At 43.5% G+C, this 21,185-nt stretch overlaps 1 protein-coding gene across 1 annotated transcript in view; it reads right to left on the bottom strand.

Annotated features, from left to right (window-relative positions):
* Positions 1-947: 947 nt before the first annotated feature.
* CIT (citron rho-interacting serine/threonine kinase) overlaps positions 948-21,185 on the bottom strand; it is a 68,001-nt gene continuing 47,763 nt past the window's right edge. The window contains exons 24-47 of the mRNA XM_066562404.1: positions 19,236-19,433; positions 18,587-18,780; positions 17,951-18,086; positions 17,446-17,550; positions 16,117-16,257; positions 15,827-15,934; positions 14,971-15,133; positions 14,562-14,726; positions 14,326-14,463; positions 13,281-13,461; positions 12,953-13,044; positions 12,557-12,661; positions 11,526-11,695; positions 10,481-10,561; positions 10,147-10,282; positions 8,820-8,959; positions 7,872-7,964; positions 6,510-6,618; positions 6,259-6,387; positions 5,518-5,598; positions 4,822-4,900; positions 4,512-4,706; positions 3,357-3,660; positions 948-2,903 (exon numbers count right to left, since the gene is read on the bottom strand). Coding sequence (XP_066418501.1) covers positions 2,880-2,903; positions 3,357-3,660; positions 4,512-4,706; positions 4,822-4,900; positions 5,518-5,598; positions 6,259-6,387; positions 6,510-6,618; positions 7,872-7,964; positions 8,820-8,959; positions 10,147-10,282; positions 10,481-10,561; positions 11,526-11,695; positions 12,557-12,661; positions 12,953-13,044; positions 13,281-13,461; positions 14,326-14,463; positions 14,562-14,726; positions 14,971-15,133; positions 15,827-15,934; positions 16,117-16,257; positions 17,446-17,550; positions 17,951-18,086; positions 18,587-18,780; positions 19,236-19,433 — 3,267 coding nt within the window. The 3' untranslated portion in view covers positions 948-2,879. The remainder of the gene's footprint in view (positions 2,904-3,356; positions 3,661-4,511; positions 4,707-4,821; positions 4,901-5,517; positions 5,599-6,258; positions 6,388-6,509; positions 6,619-7,871; positions 7,965-8,819; positions 8,960-10,146; positions 10,283-10,480; positions 10,562-11,525; positions 11,696-12,556; positions 12,662-12,952; positions 13,045-13,280; positions 13,462-14,325; positions 14,464-14,561; positions 14,727-14,970; positions 15,134-15,826; positions 15,935-16,116; positions 16,258-17,445; positions 17,551-17,950; positions 18,087-18,586; positions 18,781-19,235; positions 19,434-21,185) is intronic.

Here is a 21,185-nt window from a genome sequence, read left to right as displayed (position 1 = left end):
AGAAAGAAAGGAACATTGAACAAGTCAGCATTTCATCATATACATCATAGTAGGCACAATAGATAAATCAAGCAGCTCAGGGTTGATGGAGAGCATTTTCATGGAGAATGTCATGTAGACCAAATTGTAAGAGGAGCCATTGGTTACCCACCCCCAGAGCCTCCAACAGGCCCTTTCTCAGGGCTGAGGGGGTGGGTATGTGCACAGAACCAAAAACACTGAACAGTAGGAGGACAAATTAAGTTACTGTAGGCAGCAGTGTGAATATTAAAAACCTCTTCCTGTGAAAGAATACTTCAGACCCTGTAAAAACTAGTTCAGTTAAAAATAGATGTATTTACATTTAAGTCTGATCTAGCAAGTTTTCCCAGCAGGTGTAAGTTGAGCTGTACAGTAACTGCAGGTTGTACTCAATCTGACTGGATTTGTGAATGGTCTTTTTTTAAAGTTGCAGCTATTAGGCCTTAAAGCACCAGCATTTTACAGCAGTGGGATGAGGAACTGCCTCCCTCCACTTTGCTCCCAGTACATTGCTGGGATAAGTCCCAAACCTGTCATTAGATCACACTCTTGTTAATTAAGATGCCTTTTTTCCAGCTCAAGGTGTGTAGGGTCATTTACCAGGGCAAGACTGTTGTCCCAGACACTCACAGGTGCTTCACCTCTGCCCCTCTCACAGGTGAGGCAGGACTGAGCTGTGGGTGCTTGCAGTGACTGCTGCTCTAGTGAAGCACCTGGATAAATCCACCTGGGTTAGTGCATGTGAACATGCCTGGGGTTTGTGAAGCCACTTATGCTACTGTTCAGGGAATGAAAAGTATTAAATGCTGAATATTGCCAGGGTTTGCTCTGGGGTCAGCTGTGGCACCAAGGATTCCCCAGCCCCAGAGCCAGGTAAGGGGCAGGGGCACTCCAGAGAGAAGGAAGCCGTCATTTCACCATGCCAGTCAAGATAGTTATTTGTTTTATTTGGTTATTGTTCAACAACAAAGTTCAATACTTTCCCGGTGGAGCTTTGAACTGTCCCTCTGGTTCCCTCCCTTGTCAATAATAAAAAGGTAATGAAGAAAAATCCTGTACTTTTAGAGACCTAAAACCTCATTTATGCTAACAAGCTTCAATTGCAATTTAATGTTACAATATTTCTTCATGGGAGCGAGGAGGACTGAGGCGAGGCCCCTCCAGTGTCTGAGGATGGCTGTCCACAACCACCAGTAAAACAAAAAGCCAGTGTTGAAAAACGCACAGTTTACAATAAAAAAGTAGAAACCAATTCAATTCCCTTTTGTTACGAATATAAAGTTTCTTGTAAATATGTACAGTCCTTTGAGCTATTTCTATAGCAGGAAGCATTTCACGAACAAGACACAAGATATACACTTTCAGGACTCAACAAGCCCATTTCTGAGGTCTTGAAGATCTTCCATGAGATGCAAAGATTTAAAGACTGATCTCAGTGACCTTTCAAAATATTCAGACCAGGAGACAAAAACTTTCAGCAAATTTCCTGCCAAATCATCTGACTGAAAATAACCCAACAGACAAGAGAACAGAATACAATATTCATGAAACTCGCCAAAGGACACTGACAAGGCATTGGAATTTTGATGGGTTTCTAGAACAGGTTAGCACAGGCTTGCAAGGGACTAGCAGAAGTTTAAGTGTGGCGCCAAGGGAAGAAGATTGGATGCAGTTTTGCTCTTTCCAGTTGTAAAGAACATGGTTGTTCACTTAGAATGTTGCTATTGCAGAGTGAATGGTCAAAACCTGCTTTGAAAATCATTTGCTCTCTGCTTCATGTTCACAGCAAAAGAGAATAGGAAGCAATAAAAGGCTCGAGGTCAGACACGGGGAAGCAAAGGTGTGTCAGCAACTGCCAAAGCTGCTTCCTGTGGGTGTCCTGTGCCAAGACACCGGATCTGATTGCACCAAGAGCTACAGCTCACGGGAGGAGCCAGCCCGGGCTGCTCCCCCTGGGGAGCTGAGGCTGGCAGGACTCATTGCTGAAGAGACCACGTCCAGTGCTGAGAGGAGAACACAAGTGTGACTGTGATTCTTGTCATAGAATAAGGCTTGTTAACGCTTCGGTGCCAAATTTCCAGAGTAATTAACGGCTATTTTGCAGCGTAATCTAAAGGTTTCAGTTAATTTACAAGTGAGGTACAATACACTACTCAGCAAAGCAACCTAAAAGGAGAGAGCCAGTGATGGTGCAGCAGCATGCAGTGAACTGTCATGCAGAAGACCTGGATAAAGTCTTACAACCCAGTAGCTTATAGGTAATGCACTTTGTCTCAGGGCCGGGCAGGGGGCTTGGTTAAAGCAGGGTTCTTCCCTCCCCATCAGAGCTGCTCTAAAGCGATTTTAGTGAGAACAAAATAACTTTCAGAAGTGGCAGGTGAACAGGCTAATCAGAAGAAATTTTTCATGTGTTCTGTGGAGAACATCCAACCACAGCTCCTATTGAAAGACTCACTCACCTTGGCCCTTCTGTTTCCAGGCCATCAGGGGCTCCCAGCACATCTCAGAACTTTGACCAACTCTCTGTTAAGGGGTGCTAACCACAGTGATGACCTGGGGTAGGACACGAGTCCCATTTCCTGGATGAACTACTAGGGACTAAAGTGGATACAAAAAGTTCATGAACTGCTTGAAAGAGTAACAGTAGTACAAAGTGCAAAAACAGGAGTGCAGGAAAGTGCAGAGAAATTAACTGAGCTGCGAACGGTCTTGGAAAGCGTCACGGCTCCCGCTGCGGAGCGAGCTTTGGCCCAGGAATGCTGTTTGGGAACTGGGCTGCAGACAGATGGAGTGCATATACTCAGTAGATTTCCTTTTTTTCCTGCAGGTCAAGACGAGTAACTTTGTCTAGCTGAGACTTACACTGAAGACTGGTCCCAGACCTGGCAGGGAAATAAAAGGACAAGTTAGAAGTCACAGGTGCTTCTCTTCCAGGCACGAGGTGGTGGGAGCAGTACATCCATCACCTGCTGCTGCCACAAAGCCAGGGCTCCTGTCATCCACAAACACTGACAAAGGCAGGCACTGCCAGCACCACTCTGAGCACAGCAGGCTCCCACGTTCCCTGCTCCAGACATTATTCCCCTTCAAGTCCTCCATCACTTGCTACTAAATGCATCTTTGCTTTCAGCCCATTCTAGTGTCAAGCAGCTTCTGTAGTGCCACAACCAGCCCAGGGCCAGTGCATGACACCACGTGGACTCTGCCCCAACAGAATTTGCAGAGCAGGGGGCTGAGCTTTGATCTGCTCTTGTGCTTTCCAGTGCCCCCAGCCCTTCTGCAGTACCTACAAGCCTTTCCCTGAGAACAGACATTCCTGCAGGCTCCTGCCTTACCTTATTGACTTGAGCAAGAGGAGTTCTGGCCCCGCTCACAGGCACCCTGCCTCGGCCGCTGTCCTCGAAGAGCCGTCCCGGGGAGCGCTCCCTGCGGGTGCTCAGCAGCCGCCCCGGGGACTTCTCCCTCTCCAGGGGCCTCCCTGGGGACTTGTCCCTGCGCAGCTCCGTGCGGCCCTCGCGGTACCGGTGCGGGGTGCTGGGCTCCCGGGGGTGGCTGGGCCCTTCGGGGGGCCCTGGGCTGGAGGCCACCCTCTTGGTGATGTGCTCGTTGTACGTGGGAGGGCCTCTCTTGTTGGGGCTGCTGTCATTCAAAAATAATTGATGCGAACCGCTGAGTGACAAAAACCTCCTGTTACATTTTCTTTTAGCAAAAATGTAACTTTTCCCCCAGCACCCTTCGGGTGAGGAGCATCAGCCCCTCCCTGAGGCAAGATGGAAAATGCAGAGGTATTTTGGCAGCTGGAGTATCCATCACATGAGCCACACTGGCAAAGTGCCTTAATGAATTGCCAGTGTAAGTCATGTTCTCTGGCCTGTTCTGTACACAACACCTTCTCATACACTCCAGCCATATGCTTTTCCACATAAAAATACACTAAAATTTGATATATGAGTTTTCACACAATTTTCTGTAGCTCAGGGATGTTCAGGCCAGGCTGGGATGAACTACAAGCCTCAATTTCTGTTTCCTGTGCACACAGTGGCACCATCAGCCCGAGTATTTAATTACCTGTATATCACATCACAACTTCCCAGCACTAATCTCCCTAAGGCAGACCCATTATTTGATAGAAAGGGGCTCTTGCTTTACATCTTGTTACAGCCAAGCTGTGTTTAGTGTCATATCAACAGTATCTGAGCTCAAAAAGCTTTGAAGCCAGAGCTCTATCACAACATCAAAGCAAACCAGCACAAGGTCACAAAGCATTTGTGGAGATTATCCCCATCTAGAGCTGATGTTTGTTTCCTTGTGGATGTTAAGCCATTAGCAACTCTATGCCAGTATTACAGTAACTGTCACCAGGCTCTAAGAACAGAACAAGGGCATCCCACCACACCAGAGGGAAAGCATCAGGAGGGAAGTTTGCTCCTGAGGCACGCAGGGACTGTAACACCCCGACACCGTCACCGTGACACACGATGTCCCCGCACCTGCGCGTGGCAGAGGAGCCTCTGTGGTGCTGTGGCTGCTGCTGCTCGTTGTTGGTCTCCTTCACCAGGTTGCCCTTACAGCAGATCACCCTTAGCTTGTCCTGGTAGGAGGAGGCCAAGTAGATCGCCCCTGAGGAGATGGCAGGCCCCAGGTACCGCGGGTTCGGGATCTCCAAGTGGGCTCGTGCCGGAGTTCTGGGGAAAATTACAGGAAAAAGTTTCTACAGAGGCAGCACAGTACCTTTTCCTGGCAAGTCCATATATTCCTGCAAAACAGGCTGTTCAAAGAGATGAAAAGAGAACCACTTACCCTATAGAAGCTCGTGCCTGAATCTCGATCACTTCAAGGGAATTGAAGTGGGTCACGAACAGATAGGGCTCCCTGTAGGCTGGAGGAGCAATGCAAAGGCAGGAAAAAACACAAAATACATTCTCTATTAAAAACTTCTAAAACACAACAGCAAGCACAAGAGAGGCTGACAGCCCTGTGGGAAAACTAAAGAATACATTTTATGTAATGACACAGACACCATCAGTATAGGGGGAGATGCAAGTTTAAAGAATTGTTGCTTTGAAACTGTATCTCAAGGACTTTACTAACCAAAGTATCATGAAAAAGGCATTAAAGACAGGCTATTAACTGAACAAAATCCCATTAAGCAGTGCAAAAGGCCTGAGGGAGCCATGCTGCCCTCATATATTCTTCACTATTTCAGAAACTTAGAGCATTGTTAAAAATTCCACTAGCCAGTTCAACCAGTGTCAGACCAGGAACAAAAAGGAAATGGAACTTCGGTTTAGTTTTCCTTAAATTGCTTATATTTCAGAGGGTTTGCCATCTGGATGTAGAATAAGCTTAAATCATAGGAAAAAAGCTCCATAGTTTCTTGAAGAATTGGGAAGGGAAAAGGAGACAGAAGGGCTGAGTGCAGAGTACCCATTCCACAGGGATGTTTCCTGGTTTCAGTAATCTCCACAATGCAAGGGGTTGTCTCTCAACACCTACCAAAAGCTAAGGGCAAGCGGTTCCATTTCAGGTCGTCTGTCCTACTGCGTCTTCCATAGGAATCCACAAAGACACCAAACTCTGCCAAGAGAAGCCACATCAGGTCATGAGCAGCTGCCTGAGTTTTATTCATTTATTTCTGAAGGGACAAAGGCAGTTGTTCCCATGCTTTTTATCAGAGACATCTTACAAATCCCAGATTGCCATGAGTTACTCTAAATGCCATGGAACTGGTTGGATGTAGGAATACTGCCAGGCCAAAAGGTGCTGTGATTCCATGTCTCTTTGTTCCAGCTAAACTAAGGTCATTATTTAATCTACAGTTGGGCAGGTGATGACCATTACTCACCCAAAATTACTGCTAGAGGGCTTCAGAAGGTTTGTGCATTCCCATGACAGTATACAAGAGGGCAACAGAAGCAGCTATACAAAAAAATAACACCCTCTCTTATTTAATCACCAGAAGGTTAAAAAGTCTTATCTGTCAGCACAGAAACCAGACAAAACCCAAGTCTGAGAGCCCCTGAACATCTTATCAGGGCAATCAAGCACCTGTTTGCACTTAGCACACTGCCTGCAGCCCTTCCCTCAGGCACAGAAATCTTGTGCAAAAACTGATCCTCCAGGCATGGAGAATTTTACAGCCAAAGCAGGTTGTCCAAAATTCAACAGCATTTGGGTACCTACTGCAGCTCAGAGAACAGAAGAAGTGCAACACCTGCACAAGCATCCACCACTTACCATGGAAACAGAGCAGATACTCCTCCCTCTGCCCTGCTGGGTTCACTTGGATGATACTGACTGGGAAACTGTTGGTGGAAGCAGCAAACACAGCAGAGGCCAAAGTGTGGTCATTTTTATCCAAAAACTCTGCAAAGGGAATGGAGAAAGACACTTTGATTTGCACCAACTTTTTTCAAAACTGCTTTTGAAAAGCCCTACAAAAGAACCTGTGGAGCCACTTGGAGCATTTCTCAGGAATTATCTCCTACCCTCCAGTGTGTACTGCTTCATCTCAATTTCATAGAACTTGTTGGTTCCAATGATGATGCTGTAAGTGGTCAAATGGATGCAGCTGCAAGGCTCAGAGGTTTCAATCTCCTGGAAAAAAGGAGAGCATGGACAGATATTAGTCCCCTGTACCAGCTTACAGATAACACTGAGTCTGGAAAGTTGGATATTGCTGCATTTATCTTTACAAAGGGAGAGGTGGCAACCTCAAAGACCCTAGCAGTCTCCCAAAAGCATGTGAACAAAAACTCTTGCTAGAAGAAAGTTTTGTTTTGTTGGAAGTGATGCTTGAATGTAGACTCACATACCAAATCTCCTCTGGAGAGATTCTCTTCCTTTTGGAAGAATACACTGTTCTGGAAGATATTCTTCTGCTCTGCAGCTCAGATTTCTGGAGCAGCAATGAGCAGCTGCCTTGTAGGTTCACAGCCAATTTTCCTTCCTTCCTTCTTTTTACATGACAGACAGATGTTGTCCACCAGGACCTGCCTTGTGGCTGAAGAGCTGGGATACTCTGCAGGTTAGCCTGACACAATGCTCAGATTCCCAGATCTTCTGAGGACAAGATTCCTTACATAAATCCTACTTTATCTGGAAATTTTGTTGGCAGAAAAGAAAAGCATATTCTGGGCTTGCTGCCATCTTGTTAGGATCTAAATTCAGTTGTCTGGATTAGTGGAGATAAGGAAAACCTGCCCTCTAAAACCTGCCTTTGCATGTTGTGCATGTAAGCCCTTGTCAGAGGAAGGGCTGCAGACCCTCAGTGTTCCCTGCTGTGAGCAGGAGTTGGTATCAGCTGCAGGGCTCGTGGACATTCCAGGTGTGCCCAGATCTCTGTCAGTCATGCCCTTCCTCCTGAGGAGGCCAGATCTGCATGGCTGTGCCCACTGCTTCCTCCAGCAGCCTCAGTCACACTGGAAAATGATCTGGTGCCTGCAAAGTCACCTGCAGGGACTCTCACCCAGGGAGGTGTAGTTTGGCTGAACATCCATTAATTTGTGCATAGGAGAGAACATGAGTTTCTGGGTGCCAGATGTTTTAAGGCAGCTGGTGTTTAAACTCTTTGTCCTGAGGAGAGATCTCTGAGGGTATGATTACAGCTCAGCCCAATATCTCAAAAAATCACAGTTCTGTTCTGCATCTCTCCAAAAATGCCAACTCTTATTAAAGGAAATTGCTGCCTACTCCACTTTGAGTCAGTGCACAGTGCAATTTGTTATCATTTTAGCTGGAAAACAAATTTTCTCATGCTAACAGAAAGGCTTTAGATGTTTGCTCCAAAGCAAAGGCTTAGAGCACTATGTGAATTAACCTCAACTACAGCAGGGAGTTACTAAACTCACCTTTCTGATACAGAACTTGCTCAAGCTCTCGTTGTATCGCAGAACCACCACTTTATTGGGCATGGCTGCACAGATACAAAGACTGTTCTCAACCTGTAAGGAAGATAAAAAGCATAGTTCAGGACAGCAATAAAATAAATTCTATTGCTGAGAGTGTGAAATGGATCTGAGAACCTCTTGCCACAAAAAGAACTTTGCAGAGATAAGCAAGTACATTTTATTAATAGGGTAATTATTGTGAATTCATGAAATAATGAAAAGCCTCTTCACATTCTCAAAAAAGAACGTGAATTTAACTGGCTTCTATGATTTCTTTTATGCTTGAAAGACGTTAATAAAATATGAGAAGGTTTTGCACAGAAAAGGGATTGACAAATTGAAATAGGTTAGGTCTACATTTTAACCCCTGAAACTTATCTTAAGCATCACTTTGAACTGAGTGGTGCTCAGTTTGTTACCAATGTAGTCCACAGAAGTTATTGTTAATGAGAATTTTTGCTGTGGTTAAATGCTCCATACTAAAACCAGTAATCTGTGTAAATATCTAAAATTAAAGTGACACAAACACCTAAGGAAATTTTCTAGCCTGGAAGCATGACATTCAAGAACAAAGACTGGACGGAATTTACTAATTAAAAACCTCAAAAGTTCTCAAAACTGTAGTCAATAGTGAAGAGGGAGTAGTACCATGCTATGCTGGTCGAGCAGTTTAAGCTATAGCACCATGGCATCCTGACTGAATTGATCCACATTAGCAGCAAATCCCCCATTCTGTCTCCAGCTCAGCCTCTCTTCAGCCCATAAATTCTTCTTATTTGAAGAAAAATATTCAGAGCAAGAATACAGACCTTGGATGTGTTGCCAGTGGAGTAAAGATGCTGATTTGCTAATATTAAACTCAGAGCAGTCTAAGGGGTGGTCTGGGGGCACGAGGGAGCTGTGACTTACTTTGCCAGCAGCAAAAAGGTGACATCCTTTGACAGCCTCAAAGACATTTGGTGAGACATCAGGCTGGGCTGGGAGGTGAGACTGGGCTAGGGACTGCTTCACTTTCTTTACATCAACAAGACACAGAGCCCTTTCTTCTCCTGGAAACAAAAAAGGGTGCATGTCATCAAGGGAGAACTCCCTGTTCACTACAAAAGTCTTACCTAAGCAGCAGCTCATTGTTACAGGCTGTTACTGTGGAAACAGTCACAAGGTATCAGGCAGAATTCATTCCATATTATTCCTATTCAAACTGAAACAGAAAACTTCTAAAATCCCAACCCTACAACAGGCAGTAAATCCACCAGGAGAACAACCATTCCCTGTGTGGATTATTAGTGTTGCTGAAGTCTAGCAGAACACAGTAATTGTGGCCTCATTAAGACATTATTCAAAATTAGCCAGGAAGTTTTATTTTGCCCTTCAGAACTTCTTCAAGTACAAGATGTTTTAATCACTCTGTGCCAACAGAACTGGCAAGGGATTTCCAAGAACTGCCCTAATGAATTGCATTACAGCCCAAGGCCAGTTCCTCTCAGAAGCCCAGTGACAGACTAACACAGCTTTCTCATTATGTGTGAGATTTGCTTTGTTCTCTACTACCCTGGCACAAACAAACCATGGACATCTTAAACCCTTACCAGGAAAAAAACACAAAACTAGCAGAACAGGAAAGAATTTGTTTTTCATTCCCTGCAAATGTCATATAGACACTTGATAATTTGGGCTTTCAGATGAAGATACAGCCTAATGTTCAGCATGCCTACATCCGTGTGGGAAGGATTATCTCTGGAAAACCACAGATGGAGAGATTAAAGCTGGTGTTCCTTTCATAAAGAAATCTTAAATCATGACAGGAGTCCCAGCTTTGTTACAGGGCAAGAGAGGGTAAGAGTTGGCCCTATGCCCCAGTGATCCCATAGTGGTCCTCAAATGGTTAATTACATTAAAAAGGTTATGCAATAATTAAGAAGAGATGTTCACTGATTAGCTCAACACTTTTTAAACTGAACTTAAAATGACAACTGACCTCTAACCTGGAAATGTTTTGTCTCTGGTTGTTCCCTCCCCCAGCTCTGAAATCAGTTTCTTGTGAAGGTTTAACTGAGTGCTCATTCACATCATCCCTTACCAGCCAGCCTCAGACAGGACTGTGTTAACCACAGCAAGGCATTCCTGCCAATTTGCTGATAAAAAACCAGACAAAAGCCTGGAACAAACCCAAAGGCAAGCAGGACCTGGCAGCACAGAGCCACTGCAGGGCCAGTGGGGACGCACAGCCCTGTACCTGCTATCATGAGTAGCTTCTCCAGGTCCTTGATGAGGTGAATTTGGAAGACAGCTCCCATTCCGGGGATGTGCGTTAAGGAATTCTTCAGTACATTCAGGGCATAGAGACCTTCTTCTGCACCCACCAGCACTACCTACAATAGGGGAAAAAATAGCTCTACATGAGGAGAACAAGGAATGCTCCAACAGCAGCCTGGGTGATACTCTTCAGCAATGAAGAGAAAAAATCAAACCCACAAACAAGTGCATAACTACACATATTGCAATCAAGATACCATTTCCCTGAATCAATTATCCACTTCTGAGAAAAACCAAGTGCACAGGACCATTACCTGGTCACTGAAGGGCATTGTGCAATTGATATCCAAACGGTCTTCACCCTCCAGCTTCAGCAGGGAGTTCCCCAGCAGTTTCTGTAAATGACAAAAATAATTTTTTTCTTGTTGAGTTAATCTTCATCTCTTTATCTGGGAGTGTTTTAACAATGTAAGGTCATCATTCAGACAGGCAAAGAGATTGGCACAGATTTCTTTTTCTCAGAAAGCTAAAAGTTGCAGGGATGCCTCCTACAAAAGAATTAGTAAACTTTCATCTACCTTAGACACAGTAAGGCAAACTGATCAGAATTATCCTAAATTCAGGCAGAACCTATTGTTGTCTCTATCCTTTCCATTTTCCCCAACCTCCTACAACAGAGCAGCGGAATTTTCCAAGGGGAAGGATTAAAGAAAAGTATAAATGTTGGTGGGAGCATGTTTTTTTCTCAGATACAAAAGAAATGTGAGCCTGAGGAAAAAAGAGTATTTCCTGCAGTCAGATATTCCCTACCTCCAGAGCTAATTCTCTTATGCAATGCCACAGAATCCAACCTCCCTTTGCCAGAAAATAGAATTATCAGGGTAACAGTGTGAGAAAGGCTATCCAAAACCTAAACAAATCTGTATAACCTCTTATTAGGGATAAAACTTAAACTAAAAAGTACACACCCACACACACCTCCCCCCAGCAAGAAACATAAAACCTCTGGCTCTCTAAGAATGGGAAGGGAGGGAGTTTTTGCTTCTTTTACGGTTTGCTTGTTCTATGTGGTACCTTATGAGACTGGATTTAAACAATGTCCTAACTGCTCTTCCTTCCTCTGCTGGAATTACAGAGATATTTTGGGATTCTCTTACTACGCTCCCCAAGTCTAAAGAAGAGTATTTTAATACATAGCATCATTCTCACAGCGAACTGGCTCCTGGTGCTCAAATCATAAGGCAGAAGCAATAACTTACCTTCAGTTAAACCTCAGTATGTCAAATACCGAAAAAATATTTTTCAAAACTCTGCTCCCTCCCAGAATATTTTATTATTAAATGAAACTTTTATACTCACAGCATCAGCCTCAGCTTTTTCTCTGGAAACTCTCCCACCTGCCACTATTGATTCCAGTGCTGTGACCCAGCGCTGTTTGTCAGGGAAGCTGGGTGCTAACAGGTAGAGTGTTCTACCAGGCCAGCAAGTGGTGTGTGGATGAGACTCCAATTTTAGGATATATGGCACATCTGAGATGTTATATAGATAGAATAAGACTTAGATTAGTTTTTGGAATATTGTCAGTGGACTTAAAATCAACACCTTTCAGCCTCATTGGAGAGAAGTTGTATTTATCATGACGTACCATGGCAATTTACACATTGGTTTCTCCTTTACAGGTCCTGCACAGGCTAGCTACTTACACCTAAATATTAGCTGGATGTATGCAATCCATACATACAAGGCTGTCTTTAACTCAACAAAAATAATTTCTTGCCTTTTATTCAAAAGAGAAAGAAATTCCATTGTGGGGAAAAAAAACCCAAAACCAAACCAAAACCAGCCACTTGACTAAAGTTTTCCCTGTACTGATTAAGAAAAATCTGTAAAAACTGGTTATGGAAACCTTTGTTTTTAACAGTCTGTATCCTTTAATGTAACAGTCAAGACATACAGAATCTTATCCATCAGTTCTCTTCAGTACATACAAATCAACACATCAACATTTTTTCATAATAAGAGACTGTATACACCCCACAGCATTTCTAAGTTAATGGCTTTGTGGTCAGAGCACAATGGTGGCAGAAGTTATGATACATCACAGTTAATAGAGAAGAAATTTAAATAAAGCGAGTGTTTATGCTACAAATCTCTTAAGATTTACTTCCATTTGGCTTGATGACTATATTAACCACAGTTCTACCACAACAGAAGCAACAGCCTGGGTGTAACTAGGTCTGGAGTGCTGAGCTACTCCCCTAATTCAGATGGAGGTAAATTACAGCATTACACAATGAAAGCTCGAGGGAGAAAATTCTGTTCAGCCAAACAAGGCTAACTGATGCAAGCCAGATGAAATCCATTTGACCTCATCTATGTAAGATTCTCACCTGTCTTTGCTGTATTGGTAAGCTCAGTAGCTCCTACAGCTCCATGAACAGTTACATCACCATCAGGAAGGCAGAGCTCAAATTCCTCCAGAGGCCTCTGTCCAGCTGCAGGAGAATGGGGAGACAGATTAGGAACAGACAAACAGGTAGCAAGAAAATAACTGTGATAGCAAAAGGAAGTGGATGCACACAGGATGTTTTCACAGTTTGATTATTATGACATGCCAGCCAATAAAATGGCTAAGAGTCTAGAAAAAAAATAATGTTGCCTTATCACTGAAGATTTAGTTAAATTTGGTACAGCCATAGGAAACAATAACAATCTTTAAGCCTCTCAAAACACCAAACAATAGCTGAAGATTAAAATATATGTTCTTGCTAGAAATTCTAAGTTACCTTCTCTTGCTTCTGCATCATAAATGAGCACTTTGGTTCCTTCCAGGACAATATACTTCCTGTCCCAGCCCTGTTGCCCACGTTTATTATTCCTGAAGAAAATAAGCACAAAGCCATGTTGGACTTTCTGCTTGGATTCTATATAAAGCAAGCATGCAACTCCTATAAAAGAGACATTTCAGCAGTAGCAATTGTAATTATAGTGGTGTAATTGCAATACCCCAGTAATAGGCCTTTACCAATTATCTCATTGTAAGAGCCAGGGTAATAGGTAATATCAGGCCAAATATTTCAGCAGCTGACATGGCACCAAGAGTCCTGTTTCTACCTTGGCACTTTCATCCACCCTTCCAGACGCAGACTGGTGCTTGGCTCCTTCAGCTGCAGGCCAGGGGAATTCATCTTATCCCGGCAGAACGCTTCCGAGAAGTGTGTGGCATATTCTGCTGGCAGCCCACAAGTAGCTGGCAAGCAAGTTGAGCATTTTGGGTGACACATCACCTGGCATTCTGACAAGAGGACAGGGAAAAACTTCTGTTAAATGACAAAAAAAAAAAAACAATCATGACACAGCTACCTCAACTTCTAACACACAAATCCCAGCTTCTCCAAGGTTCCCCTTCCACTCCAAACCATGATGTTTTCTCAATGTTTGCACCAAGTAGTTTCAGAGTCTTCACGCTGTCATTTCTTTCCCTGCTCTAGATAGGTGATTGTCGGAACTCAGGACATCTCTCTGGGAGTACAGAGTTGCTGGGACCCCTGCCAGGGGGCTCAGAGACCCTGGCACACAGCCCAGAACACCTGTGGGTTTGATTATGACCCGTGGAGCAAATTACCAGCTTTGTATGAAGACCTCAAAGCCACAGAAGTTAAAGTAGTGTAATAGTAAAATAATCACTAGGTGAAAAAGTAGATTTTGGGGTTTTTAGAATAGAGGATTTGGGGACAAGATGGAGGAACTTGGGCATGTCCAGCCTTTCTTCTTCTCTACCTCCATCTTCTGCTTTGATGTTGGCACTTTTGGATTGGTTTAGAGTAGAAACTCACTGTTTAACATAGGTGATAGGTATTGGAAAGTAATTGTAAACATTGTACACGTAGTTTTTAGTATAAAGACGTAACACTGCCCTGGGGGCAGGCAGTGTGCCTGGAACTGCCCTGCTGGACGGACCTCGGCTGGGCAGGAGAAAATTTTTTATAGATAAGAAACAATAAACAACCTTGAGACCAAGAAATGAAGAGCCCTGACTCATTCTTCGAACGCGCGGGCCAAAACAGAGACCTTTCACGTGAATCGGGGCTGCAATAAACCGCAACCTTCCGAGAGGATGCCTTTCCCCCCCCCGAGCTGTGCTGAGCTTTGCCCTTACCCAGACACTTGGAGGCCTGCCTGCCGAAGTGCACGGTGTCCAGGCACACGGCGCACTTGGTGGCCCTCATGTTGAGCCCCACGTTGAAGCGATGGGGGATGTTGTGGTGCATCCGCTCCTTCAGGCGCCGGCTGTACTCTGCAAGGGACAGAGATCATCAGCAGGGTGAAAACGAAATCAATACAAAGAGATGGCACTGGCAGAGGGAGAAGAAGAGGAGCTGAGCAGGAGCCTACCCTCAGGTGTGGAGGATTCCTTCCGGCGGCTGGAGGGTGGGGCCAGCAGGCTGATGGGCGTGGGCTGGTGCTCTGGGGAGCGCACTATGGCAGACATGATGATCTGCTGCCTGGCCGTGGCCGGCGTGGAGGGGTGAGGGTGGTCGGATATTTTCCGATGAGCAGCTACAGACAAGACAAATGTCCCTGGTTAATGTGACCAACGTGGCACTCTGGTTCCTAGCAGGGCTCTGTGTGACCAGTCTGCAGTTACAGCCCACAGAATCAAGTGTACCTTTATTGTAACATCACAGCGGTGGTAATAACATTTGTTGTTTAATTATTGCTAGAGTGGCACACAATTAAAGGCACATTTTCAGACCAAGAATGTGTGCCTCCTTCCAGATTCACCTTTTCTGTTAACCCCTACCTTCTTCACGAGCAGATCTGAGTTCAATGCGTGTTTTCTGTAGAGCCTCCTCCAGCTCAGCAGAACGAGCCTTCTCCTTCTCCAGTGCCACTTTCAGCTCATTGTATTGCAGGGGAACCTGTGTGGGTAAAGAAGGGTCCTCTTTCCGCCGACTAAACAGGCCCTAGCAACAGAAACACACAGACAACTCCTAACTCCTAGCAAGAGATGGCTTAACCTAGGCAAAGTGACACTAGCTAGTGGCAGTCCGGCCAGAGGGCCTAATGGCAACTCTGTTATGTGTAAGGATGGATTTTTAGTTCATATTGGCACTGGAGAGAAAAATGTCAAGATATGGATTAATTTAAAGAGGGACATACGTTACCTGTTAGTACTCACACCTGGAGTCTCTGAAAGCATCTAAACAGAGGATCTCAAAATATGTGGTTAAAAATTAAATTACTTCATTCAAAATGACAGAGCAGCTTATGACAAAGATGTGACACGAGTCACATTGCCTGACTGCTCTGTCCTATGCTGTGACTAAAGGACAACCACTCTTGATACACAATAAATTTGTACACATATACATACTTAGCATTAAAAAAAACATACTTAAAATTCTGTATTCCTATAGCTTCACTGAGGTGTAGCTACTGGGTTGTAACCTAAGTGTTGTAGGAATAACAAAATACCAGAAAAGCCACAAAGAACACATTCTACCTAGTAAAGTTTGTGTTCACCAACTCAGAATGGTTTTAAATGAGGACAACATTTTGTTACACAAAGAAAGATAAAACAGAATATTAAGAATACACAGCACATAACTAACTACAAAACCATTTAATTCCATGCCTCTCAAACCTTCTTCACCCACCTTTTTCTTTTTTGCTGGTTGGTCCATCTTTGCCTGCAGGAAATCAATGAGTTTAGTTTGCTGAGAAATAGTGCCCTCCATTTTCACTTTTTCATGGGAATAGAGAACCTGTGAATCACACACAGATGCAAGAAATTTCATCTTAACAGAAGAAACAAACAAACAAACAACTCGATAGCAAAACAGAGCTAAAAAATACCCTAAAGAAAGTGTCATAGACAAACTGTAAATCACATCCCAAAGCCTCACAGGGAATGAGGCAGAGCACTGCCCTGCTTCCTCACCCTCACCTGAATGTTTTCCAGCTGATATTCCAGGTCACTTCTCTCAGTCTTCAGAAGATCTGCTCGGTCCAGAGCCTCTTGCAGACCTTGAGTCAGGCGGAAGATGTGATTCTTCTGCAGATCCATTTGCTGCTGCAGCTTTGCCTGCTGTTGAAAGGAAAACAAAGACCAGGGTTTTGGGCTTGTTGTCTTCTTGTTTGTAAGTAAAAGCTATTAAATGTTGTCACTCTTGTAAATAATCATCACTGCAGAAATTATAAATAAACACACAATTCTTCAAAAGCTGGAAAATTACAATACTCTAGAAGATTCCTTTTCTTTCAGAATGCATTGTGACTAAACAAGCATTTCTGTGTATTTATATTAATCTGTAGTAACCTTATTTTCTCAAGCTCTCTGTACAACCACCAGAAGCTACCCAGGACTTTGTAAAAATAAATTAAAACTATAATCTTTACTATAAACCAGGACAGTCATAGTCACATGAGATAAGGAAAATAATGGCCAGCTGTTTGCATCTTTGTCTCCAATTAACACCAAAAGAGGGCACATGACAAAATACTCCTACTTCCTTTAGCATTTACACTTTCTTGACAAGAAGGTCCCTGACTAGGAAAACCATGAAGGTAACCTATGTTACAAAGTAAGAGTCAGAAATCTTTCCTGGTGGTGCACAAAGGAGTAGGCAACCTGTCAGTACCCCAAGAATACCAGAAGGCTCTAATTGTCCATAACCACCCCTGAAATCCTCCTCTGGAGCCTCTTCCCCCACCACCCACAACTGGTTGCCTGCATTCAATTACTCTCTGATGTGGTGCAGGTGTGTGACCTTGGATTAAAATCCTGTGACCCAAATCAATGATGACAAGAGCTGGTTGAGAAGCCTCATCTGTGGCCTCCAGGTGTGCACCCTCAGCATGTTGGCTCCAGAGCTGGTTTTAAGCTATGGCCCTTGGCCTGGTCAGAGCCGTGCCTGGGCACAGACCTGGCCTTGCAGGTCAGACCTAGGACATGCCTCGTGACCAGAGGCTTCTATAATGATCACTGGTACCTTCACTGCTCCTCTTGTTCAGGTGCTGTGGGTGTGAGCCTGCAGGCTGCAAGGTCCTGTCCTTACCTGGCACACTGTTCCCCTTGGCTGCCAGCTCCCTGCCCCTGAGGAGCAGCTTACTTTTACTGCTCTCTGACATGGACACACACTCTGCAAACTCCCCCAACTTGATTAATCTCCCTAGTTATATAGAAGAAGGATGGATGTGTAACTCTTATTCACACAACCTCCCCATCTCAAGATGTGGAACCTTCTGAAGTTCTAACATGAATCTCCAAGGTTACCTCCTCCAGAAGCCTCTGCTTCAGCTCCCTTTCTGTCTCAAGCTTCTGCTGTAAACTGCGGGCGTTCATCTCCAGCATGGCGTGCTTCTTCTCCAGGTCATTGAGCTGGGAAAGAGGGTCAGAATAACATTGAACACTAATAAATATAGTTCCACAGTCTTAAATCCAACTTCACCAAGCACATGCTCGAGAAAAATGATACAATTAGCCTTTGGTTGCTGGGGAAAAACCAGGCAAAAGACATTCTGGCTTGTTCAAATGCAGATACCAAGTCATTGAAGGACTTCATTCCAGGCATCATAGGCTGCTGTCTGCTTTAGTCTTTTTCAAAGAAAATTTGAGGTCTTTGGTTTGAAGACAGAATTCTATTCTATGCCCTCCAGTCTTTTTAATTTGTCTCTATAACATCTTGAAAAAAAGCTGCTCAAGGCCACATTTCTAAAAGTAATATCAGTGGAAAAGTATTTCATCTAATTATGAAAGTCTAGGATTGAAAGTTACTTACCTTATCAGAAAGGCTCTCTGCTTTGAGTTTTTGTTCCTTGAGTGCTTGCTGCAGGGCCAGAATCTCTGCCTTGTGTTCCTTGACAGCAAGTTCTACCACCTGGCGAGACTCAGTAATACGTTGATCTGCTCTCACTCTGCATTAAAATGGAAAATAATGTTACCTAACTCCTTGACCTCTCCCTAGCAGGCAGTGGCATCAATAACTCTTTCAGAGGTTGCCTCAAATTCAAGATGTTACATTAGAAAGCCAGACTGTTTGCTGCAACACTTTTTTATTATATAATCCTGTTCCTGCCCCTGCTAGGACTACAGCCTTAAAAATTTCAAGACCCCATAGGAACAGTCAGGAGCAAAGACTATTTTTTCCATAAAATAAAATAGAAGATAATAAATCAAGACATTTTATAAATTACAATGATAAATACCACTCCCCTTGAATCTTTCACTTGCAAAGAAACAAAAGGAACAATATCAGTGATGACTATTAACTAATAAACCATTTTTAGAACTACCTCACAAGATTTTATATTTAGCTCCAACTCCCATATCCTATGCTAAATATAATTTTTGTACTAGCTTCTATAGAGAATTTTCATAAAAGTTCATAAAAGGGAAGGAAGAGAGAGAGAGAGACCTGCTCTGTTTCTCAGTATCCAGCATCCTCTGCAGCTCTCTAACTCGACATTCAAACTGGGACTTCTCATCCCCTAGAACATTTCTCCACGCTTCCCACTGGCGCTCTTTCTCCAGGAGTTCATCATTCAGGGCCTCCAAGTCCATTACTTGCTCTTCCAGCATCGTACATGTTGTCTTCAAGGCCTCCATAGTCTAAAAATAAATCCTCCTATCAATTCTCACATCCCACATCAAGCGTGCACTCTCAGCTTCAGCCGTAGCATTTCGATTACAGTACATGCAAATCAGCAGCCAGCAGGAGCTGGGAAATCACAGCCCATTTATTTCAAGGCTCCTGTACATTCACTTGTGATCCCTGATAATGTCAGGTCGAGCTCATTATGAACATTTGGAGATTTCCAGAGCCACAAAATTAAAATGAGTAATTCTAAATGACAATGCCTTCAGATTGCAGGATCGCTAAATTAAAATGTTGTAAAAACACGATGGGAAATGCCAAAACTTTCCATTCACTCAGCTGCCCTGGGAAGGAAGGCTTAAATGCCATTGCCCCCAGAAGCATCATCACTTCTTATGGGTTTCCAGATGTAAAAGGAATTTTTGCCAGCTCCCACCAAGGGCTCCTGATCAGACCTAGAGAGCCTTACTTGTTTCTGGCTGGTCAGCTGCATCTCCCTCTCGGTGATCTCCCGGCGGAGATGATCGACTTCGCTCCGCAGCTGCACAACCTCGTCGTTGGCCCCCGAGGCCTCGTCCAGTTGTTTGGACAGGAAGAAATTCTGGTTGTTCAGCTCTGCATTGTCTTCAGTGAGCTGGTTCAGCTGCTCTTCCAAATCTGAAATCACCTAGAAAGAAAAGTAAATTACATGTGAGTAAGCACAGGTTTTTGAAATCATCCATCCTTCTTCTACGTAACTGGGGAGATTAATCAATTCACACAATTATTTATTGCCAAGCTTTTACATTTTTTCTAATTCAAAAAAGGGGCAGCATTATAGTGGTAGATATTTTTACATAGTAATGTACTTGGATTAGGAGTAGAGTTTGAGAAAATAGGGGTTTTTTTTAAATCTGGTTCAGAGCATAAATATGCTGCAATGTAATTTATTATTTGAGAGACCTGTCACAGTTAAAGCACTGGATTGGGAGCCAGGAGTTCTGGCTGGATTCTCAGCTCTGCTGCTGACTTACAGTGACCTTTCTTGCCTCAATCTCCCCCAAGTGCAACGAGGCTAATCACTCTCAGAAAGGCTTTCAAAGTGTGGTACTGAAGAAAACAAATCAAGAGGTGCAGTGGAGGCAGTGCAACCTGATGGATATCCCTGGGAATTGCTTATATTATTATTTGTAGCAGTGGGTATAACCAGGAAAGGCAGAAAAATGTTAAGAAATACATTCTATCAAAGTAACAGCATTATGGATGGCAGCTGGGTACACAGGAGGGAAGAAACCAGTGTGGTAACACAATATGGAAAATCAGTGAAAAGCAAAAACTCAGCAAGGCCTTTGCCAAAGTGGGAGCATCCATTTGTTCAGTCAGCACTAACTAAAAGCTTTCAACCACAGTCCCCTCCAACTGAAAGACAAATATAAACAACAGTGGGCAATTTTCACAGTTGATTTTATGAATGAAAGGCCTGAACACTGGGTGGATGAATTTGTACCTCCTCCTAACTCAAAACCAACATCATCACAACAGAAGAGAAAGAAACCTCAGTAATCTTGAAATCAGCTTAATAAAAAGAATTTCAGAAATGGGTAAACTCTATGCAATTCACATTCAGCTCTTCAAAATATGTTCTAGAGGCTCTTTTCCCTGGATGTCAAAGAAAAGTGAATAAGATACTTCATTAAATGGGGAAAAATAAAATCTCAGAGCACAGTTGGCCACACATTCAAATGTAAATGTTCCAATTTCCTACAGAAACCAAGGACTTAAATATCTAAAGCAGTAGAGGATAGAGCACACAGCTCTTCTCAGCTCTCTGGAAAGATGACAACCACTTCTTTTTGAAGAATCTGTAATGCATATTTTGGCAGCCTTTTACCATGCCTCTCCTAGACCTAAATTAACAGTATTTGGTTTTTAAACTGTGAGCAGGAAAAGTCCAACAGCCATTACTCCCTGCTGGGTGTAGGGGAGTTCCTGCCACCCATATGTTCAGGGTCAAATCAAGATGATTCACACTTCAAAACACAACATTTCTGAAGAAATCTGATCATGTGCTTCTTTCTGAGCACTCTCACTGCCCTATTCAAAATACACATTTTCCCCTGCATTGTTTGCACCAAGCTTTCAGAGGGGGCAGCCTGGGTTGTAAGGACATGTTAGTGCCTATGCTGCTACAGAAATAAGGACTTAGATTTGTTTATACAAACAAAAAGGAGCAAAAGAACATTTGTTTTCACAGTGCTTTACCTACTGCTCTTACGACAGCTGATATCTCTACCAGATCAGAAACTCACTTTTTCTTCCATTTCTTTTAATTTTATGTTTAACCACACCATGTATCAAGGCAGTTTCAAGAAATATTTTATACATTCATGGTTTCTTCCACATCTATTTTATACACTAGTACAAGTAAATTTCTATTAAA

This window comes from Molothrus aeneus, chromosome 18 (assembly GCF_037042795.1).
Source record: "Molothrus aeneus isolate 106 chromosome 18, BPBGC_Maene_1.0, whole genome shotgun sequence".
Classification (NCBI taxonomy): domain Eukaryota; kingdom Metazoa; phylum Chordata; class Aves; order Passeriformes; family Icteridae; genus Molothrus; species Molothrus aeneus.
Note: the sequence above shows the minus strand (reverse complement) of the source record. Positions and strands in the feature narration are given on the sequence as shown.